The 7,569-nt window shown below is 41.0% G+C and overlaps 1 protein-coding gene across 1 annotated transcript; it reads left to right on the top strand.

The window, feature by feature from the left end:
* The first annotated feature begins 1,920 nt into the window (after positions 1-1,920).
* LOC137964912 (fasciclin-like arabinogalactan protein 4) lies at positions 1,921-4,581 on the top strand. The gene is made up of 2 exons (XM_068811397.1): positions 1,921-3,117; positions 3,553-4,581. The coding sequence occupies exons 1-2, from the start codon at positions 1,938-1,940 to the stop codon at positions 3,591-3,593; spliced, it is 1,221 nt and encodes a 406-aa protein (XP_068667498.1). The 5' UTR covers positions 1,921-1,937; the 3' UTR covers positions 3,594-4,581.
* Positions 4,582-7,569: the final 2,988 nt, after the last annotated feature.

The raw sequence follows: 7,569 nt of genomic DNA on the forward strand, positions 1-7,569 counted from the left end.
GGAGTAAAAGTCTGAAGAAAACTTTTGCAGGGCATCTACAACGTACTGGCGAGCCAATATATCCAAGTGGACAACTTGTCTACCTTTGTCCCTGCCATCATTATAAAAGCTAGAGAGTCTCTAATAAAGATTAAGGGTGGGAATATCAAAGATGGTCCCGTACTAATAAAGTGTTTAATTAGCCAGAAACAGTGAGAAAACAGATGAAAGAGGGAGAATGTGCAGCAGTAAGGCAAAGGACAAATTCTGGTGGGGTAGTGAGAGAGTTCAGTGTGGGAAGGAGAATAAAAGCAAAGAGGGAGAAGGTGCCAGGTTTGGTGCATGAGACAAAATGATTAGTGACAGAAAGCAGAAGTCGAGAAGAAGAGTGGGTATAACATGGCTTCATGGGCAGCTTAATTAATTCAGGTTTCTAATGTATTATACTCTTCAACTGGTTGGGCAATGGCCAGATTAATCTAATCACTCGATTTAAGCACCTTTTCAGAGGCTTCAGACATTTGAACATCGGCCTCGATCAGACATCTTTTTTCTATTATTCTTCAGCCAGACGCCAGAGGGATGTTTGTTTGCTGATCCAACCTAAAAAAAAAAAAAAATCATTTGGTGTAAAACATACAAAAAGGGTATCTCAGATAATCGCCGTTGATGATAATTAAATGGCTGATATAGTTGTTGATCAGGCTGAGGAGATATCTTCATTTCAAAATGTAGCAATAAATGCTCTCTTTTGGGCACTGTGGCAGTGGTATCCATTCGCATTAGCTCCAGCGAGTTTATTTGACTGAAACTGAAAATAAAATAAATAAAAACCGTAAGCCACTTGTATGATGGGGAAAGTGTAAAGAAAGGTAAGGTGTCGTGGTGGTGCAGAAATTGAATCAAACGCGATTTCGGAGAAAAAAAAATCATCAAAAGGTCTACGTCCAGACAGCTTGATGACGTGAAAGGCAGCTGTCGCCCTTAACAGGTCCCCCTCCCCTTCGTTTCGCCACGTTAACGTCAGCAAATGTTCTCTCCCGAAAACTTTGCCGCTTCTTTATTACCCAAAAGGCCCTCATCCATTTCTCCAAATTTCCGCTCCCTTTAAACTCCTATGACTTCTGTCTTCCTTCGTCCTTCCGTTCCCACGGGACCAGGCGATGCGATTAAGTCTCGTCAAAACATAATAATTTGTTTTATCAATTCCAAAAAATATAATTTTTTTTTCCTTCGTATCTTTCATATCAAATAGCGCAAAAAAAAAAAAAATATATATATATATATATATATTTTTTTTTTTTTAATATTTGTATATCCAACTCTTAAGGAAGATATATCAACGTTTGTTAGTTGATCACCTCATTGGGATGTGGGCCCCATTAGAGACCCTAGCATGTCCATGGCCGGGTCCGACCGACCGGCCAGGTCGGCTCACTTTCTCTTTTTTTCTTTTTTAAATATAATGTAAATACACTAGAAACGATAAAAATGACGACGGACAGGACGATTCAATCTAGCAGTTCAATTTTGGATGGATGGAACCAGGAGTATGGAGCTCCAGCTGTATACGTGTCATTCTCTTATTCGCTGAGTACCACAGACTCCCATCTCTGACGGTGCTCTTTGTCTTCTTTTCCCGTCCAAAGTTTAAACCCCCACGAGATACCCCGGACACAACACACGAGTACCACAGCGGTAGCTCAAAGGTACTCGCGCTTCATTGAATGACGCTTCTTATGTGAGATTCAGATTAGACGATCGATTGGAAAATCTAATCCATGAGCATGAATAGCGTCCCTTTTACTTGTGCTTCTCACTTGTTTCTCATAATAGTGAATGCACAGAATAGGATCTAATATTAAAATATTGATTTGTTTTTTTTAAAAGTAAATAATATTCTCATCATCTCTTCTTGCACTCTTCCCTTGGTTGCCTCCCCCAACTCTGCACCAGAAATGGCGTTCTTTCGTCATTCCCATTTTACCCTCGTGATTCTCACCGGGCTCCTCTTCCCGTCGCTGGCTTTCTGCATCGATGTCACTACTCTCTTGTCCAGCTTTCCCGACCTCTCCGACTTCTCGCGCCTCCTTTCCGACTGCGCCGTTCCCGATGATCTGACGCACCGTTCCTCCATTACTCTCCTTGCCGTCCCTAACTCTCTCCTCCAGTCCGCCCTTGCATCCGATGATCTGACACACCGGCCTTCTATCCTTTCCGACGTCCTCCGCTACCATGTTCTCCTTCAGTATCTCTCCTGGCCCAACCTCCGCGAGATCCCTCCTTCTGGCAAGCTCGTCACCACCCTTTTTCAGACGACCGGCAGGGCGCATTCTGACCTGGGCGCCGTCAATGTCACCCTCAATGCCCGTGGTAACATCACCGTGTGTTCTCTCTCTCCCTTCCCTTCTTCCAATGCCACCTTTCTTTCCCTTGTCAAGACCCTGCCGTACAACATCTCCATCTTCACAGTCGACTCCTTGCTTCTCCCTTACGGCTTCGACCTCGCCGCCTCCGAGGACGCGCCGCAGACGCGTCTCAACATTACCCGAATTCTCTCCGACGGCAAGAACTTCAATGTTGCGGCCGCGATGTTACTTGCTTCCGGTTTGATAGAGGAATTCGAGGACGATGAGCACGGCGCTGGAATTACCATCTTCGCCCCCACCGACACCGCCTTCTCGGACCTCCCGCCTGCGGAGAATCTGCAATCCCTGTCGGCCAACACCAAATCAGTGGTACTGAAATTTCACGTGCTGAATTCCTACTATCCCCTTGGCTCCTTGGAGTCGATCGTGAATCCGGTGCAGCCCACGCTGGCCACCGAAGACATGGGCGCGGGCAGATACACACTAAATATTACAAGAGTGAATGGGTCAGTCGCCATTGACACGGGAATTGTGCAGGCGGAAATTACACAGACGGTGTTCGATCAGAATCCGGTGGCGGTTTTTGCTGTTTCAAGGGTTTTATTGCCGAGGGAAGTTTTCGGGAGGGAAAATGGAAGGATGGGGATGGCGGCACCACCGGAAATTGGGCTACCACCGGAAAATTCTATTCAGAATCCGCCTGGGCATATGGAGACTCCACCAGGTTCCGGCGGGGATGTAAGATCCAACGGCGGCAATGGAGATATGGGTTCGTTGCTTCCTCTTTTTTGTATAGCATTTTATGTAAATGTATTGGTATGAGTTTATTCTTTTCGTTTTTCTTTGATTCCAGGGAATTGAATTTGGCTGCAAAGCGGCAATTTTTTGGGGTTTTGAGGGGAGAAATTGATTGGGTTTTTTTGGGAAAATAACTTTGGGCAGTTTCTAAGAGCAGAAAAATACATTCTTTTACGAATATATTGCTGTAAAAAGCTTAAACTTTTTCTCCTTTTTTTTTTTTTCTTTCTTTCTTCTGCCTGTGCTCATCATCTACCATGTTGTGGTTTGAAAATCGTTTCCTTTCTGTGAAAATGGATTTTTTTTTCCTCTCAAAACTATCTTGTCTCTGCATCCTTAAACAATCCCAGCTGCGTATCGCCTGAATTTCGCTCTTCTCCTCCGCGAACGAATCCACATTATGCAGAAATCTTCTTCATCCTTCTAGCCGTTTGTTTTGAGTATTGATCCCCGGTAATCGGGTTGATATCATGAGTTAATGGCTACCTGAAGAATTTGGCAAAAGTTAATCGGGATTTCAAGTGCTGTAAAGCGCCGGACGGTAAAAGTTTTAGGAAGGAGCGCCGGACAGCGCAGGTAAGGTAAATAAATGTTGGGGTATGGCGATTATTCTCCTCAGCGGGAGCAGTGAACGAGTATTAGTTGCTGTTTCATGGGCCCTTTTTTTCTTCTGGGCTCAGCAAAGTGACGAAGAAGGCAGGATAAGGCTACACATTTTTCTTCCTCTGCAAGTTGGGAGAGGCGAAGCAATGTAGAGGATGAAGATGGATTCCAGGAAGATGACTGCATTGCCTCTCTCTGAACAAAAGCTCTTTGCCTTTCTTCCTGGATCAGTTATTAATTATTATTCTCCTCAGACCAGAGACTTAGAGACCTCCCGAGAATTCCAGAACCTTTATATATTTCTTTGGCAGGAAAAAACTAAAAAATTAGCCTCCTTGTCACCACCGGCCGCTTCATTTGAAGAGAGCAAGCAAGTAAGTAGCACCAGAGACGATTTGATGGAGTGGGGAAAAATTGAAAATTATTTGGTTATTTGGTAAAACTCATCTGAGAAGGAAAGCTGAAGGAACAATCGGGGATTCACGGGTGCCGAAACTATTGTGAAGCCAACAGAGCAAGATGGGGCTGGGTCGGCACCCATTAAATCAGGATTCACGAGTGGACAAGGATGTGGTCAGTGGTCGGTGGTCAGCGGTGGGTGGAGGCCGTGGTCCAGCCCTCTGATACTTGTTGCCTCAGCGGCTGCCATGTCTTATATTCTCATCTTGGTTTGGGAAATGGTTGGTGTAGCACCACTGCGCTTGCGGCGACGGCTTTCATTCCAAATTCCAAAAAGGCTCCCGATGAGAACATAGCGCACCTCTAGTCTCTACTAGGACCGGATTCTGAAGACAAGGCTTCTTCACTACATTAGATTCATCTGAAAGCTTAACGCAGCACATTAGGTGTATGGGTTTGATCCGAATCCCATGAAAAGTAAAATAAAATAAAACTTTGATCATTATTATTTTTAAAAATAGTTAATGAAAAAAAAGAATTTGATCATTATCTTATTTTTACTAACAATTTTTAAGAATAATAATGACCAAATCTTTATTTTTTTTTTTTTTTTTTTGTATTTCTTTTTTATGGGTTTCCTACTTGCAGGCGGATTCTTTTAATGACCATTAAACATTCATTGAAGCTGTTGTAGTTTCTTTTTAAGTACATAGAGAAGCATGGATTATTTGTTCATATAGGTGAATCTCCCTCTAAACTCTCGCAAAAAAATGCGAGGATATAGCCCAACTAAGTGTGGCAAAGTTGATGGAGGTAATTAGGGTGCATGGTGCCAAGCTATTATATATGAGAAGGCCAAAGAAGGATTTGATGAGATTACTGTTAGATATTAAACTGAACCACTTTCACAATTGATTAAGGGTGGTATTTATACAATTTAGAATAGAAAAGATAAGTTTTATATGAGAAGATAATTACATCATGAGATAAATACAATGAGATCGAAGAAATTATATTAATCCTTTATCGATTACAATAGCCTCTTGACTCATTTTGTAGGTCATATGTTATAGAACTATTTGCACTCCCTCGATAAAGAAGATCCAAGGGTATACACTGCTTAGGCAATGAAGTACAATAATTTTAGTTATAATAAAGATTTTTAAACTACAATTTTTTTTTCTAATAATCATAATTTTGAGATTAGTATAAGAATTTTACACATATAAAGTGATACCAATGTTGTGTACTACTACTATCAAGAGGTTGGGGGTTTAGGGTCAACTACCTCTTCCCATGGCACATCAAGCATTTTCTTTTCTGCATTAGAGCTTGAGGAGGATGTGAGGATTGGACTATTCTTATGATCATGAGTTACATATTCTACAAGCTTTTGCAGGATAAGATGCATGAGATCCTTCTATAGATGTATGCCTAGCAAAAAAGGAGGCTCCTCCCTGAGCCTCCACTTCTATAGTGTTACTGGTGTATCCTGTGCAGTAGGAGATAAAAAAAGACCAGGCTGCCCAATTGGGTCAACAGGGTTTATGAGTCTTATAGATCCACTACCCGCATAATTGGCCAAGTCCGATTGAACACAGTTCAACCAAGCGGTCTAATCTAGGTTTTATAGTAAATATTTTAAAGTATTTCTTGTTATTATTCTATTTAAAGTTAATTCTATTTATATGGCATTAGCACCTCTACCGGGGTCTAATTTTGGTTGAACGGATTTTACGTTTATTATTTATTAAGTGGAATAAAAATAATATAATAATTTATACTTGATTAGAATTATAGCATTGGAGATGTGTCACCATGCAGTATGCAGACATCGTTGGTGGCACTGTCTACTGCCTTTGATTGCTTCAAAAGAGGAGGGCAAATGGAGGTCCAAAGGGATCTCATCCCACTCACTTTCTCGTCTTTACGTTTTGGGTATTTGAAGGCGACGGAAGAAATATTGATGGAAGATGAAAGAGGGCACATAGAAGGAAATTTGAAGTCAAATGCGTACTCATGCATGAGCTAGGGAGTGATCTCATTTCTCAGGGAGGGACAAATCAGATGTTTTACTTGTACCATCCCTTGGCTGAGAGTGATGCGAGTCATTATTCAACGGGGGTTTGAGTCAGAGACCTCTTCTACATTTTCTTTTTTCTTCATTCTTTCTTTTCTTTATTAACACCCGCTAACTTTATAAAGTCAAAGAGTTAATCTCTTTCTCCCTATGCCAACCCTCACGCGGAAGTGAGTATAAAAATTTTAAATTTATTAATTAAAAAAAAACCGTTTTATAAGTTTAGTCATTTCGGGATAGACCTTAGACCTAACTTAACGTGTAATAGGACATTGCAAGCACAAGTATCACAAAAATTCACTGTGTCATAGTTTTGTTAGGACAACCGTAATTTGTCAATAGTTGTAGTCTTTAGTCATGGAATGGGGTAAAACTGTCTTGGTGAATATTTAGTTCAAAGTAAAGGAGAGTTATTCAATGGAGTAATGATGAACCCTCCTTGCTTGGTCTTTGTTAATGTGAGCATTTGATAATTTTTTCATCCCATAATGTCAAACACAAAGCTAGGAGACAAAGTCACAAGGGTGATAATGAGAAATATTTATGAGAACCTCAAAACCTTTTAGTTGTCACACGAGTCATGAATATGAGGATCCAACCATTTTCCAATTTTTAAGTCAATCTTGATAATAATAAAATTTGTAACAAAAATGCATTTAAAAACCTGTCAAATCCGTCTCTGGATCCATATCTCGGGATTTGACAGAATCTTAGTATTATACACCTTCATAAGGTTTTTTTTAAAAACATTAAAAAAAAAAAAAAAAACTCTTATAGGAGAGAGTTGTTTTGGTGGGTTTGGCGTGTGCGGAGGTAATGAGCTGTTTGGGATGTGGGAGCGTTCTCCACTTGCGGGGACGCCAATGATGGCCCCTCTTGAATTCTTATTTCCCCGGTCTGGTGGTGCATTTAACATTTAACATTTAACATTTAACCCCTTTTCATTGGTTTATTAAAAGAAGTGGCTTTCCCTAACGAATATATCAACGTGGCCCCTCTCCACTATCGCCGGATGTTGGTTGCAATCATGCAGTCGCCCACCAATCTCATCTTCTCCCACCTGGCTCCTCTTACTGCTGCCACGTCTTCTTTTTATATGCTGACTTGGCCTTTTATATTTGTTCGTGTTAGTGTTACTCTACCCACTAAGATCCAATTGCGCTCTTATCTACTTATTTATTTATTGTTAGTGATGAATGATAACTACTCTTTAACATAATTAAGCAACACTAATCAAGGGGGTGTTTGTAAATTTCTGCCTTAATTTTATTTTCCTGAGGTTTATGAGAAGCCAAAGGAAATCGGTCAGGTCATGAGAATGATGCACGTGAGAAGGCATTG

Source organism: Aristolochia californica, unplaced genomic scaffold (assembly GCF_029961685.1).
Source record: "Aristolochia californica isolate CCGP_79_NKW_82.1479 unplaced genomic scaffold, dmAriCali1.0.hap1 SCAF_472, whole genome shotgun sequence".
NCBI lineage: Eukaryota > Viridiplantae > Streptophyta > Magnoliopsida > Piperales > Aristolochiaceae > Aristolochia > Aristolochia californica.

What these genes read in the sequence shown, in the direction of transcription:
- LOC137964912 (XM_068811397.1), top strand. Translation starts at nt 1,938, where the DNA reads ATGGCGTTCTTTCGTCATTCCCATTTTACCCTCGTGATTCTCACCGGG. An exon ending in CGGCGGCAATGGAGATATGG is followed by an intron (nt 3,118 to 3,552) that starts GTTCGTTGCTTC and finishes CACATTATGCAG; the next exon opens with AAATCTTCTTCATCCTTCTA.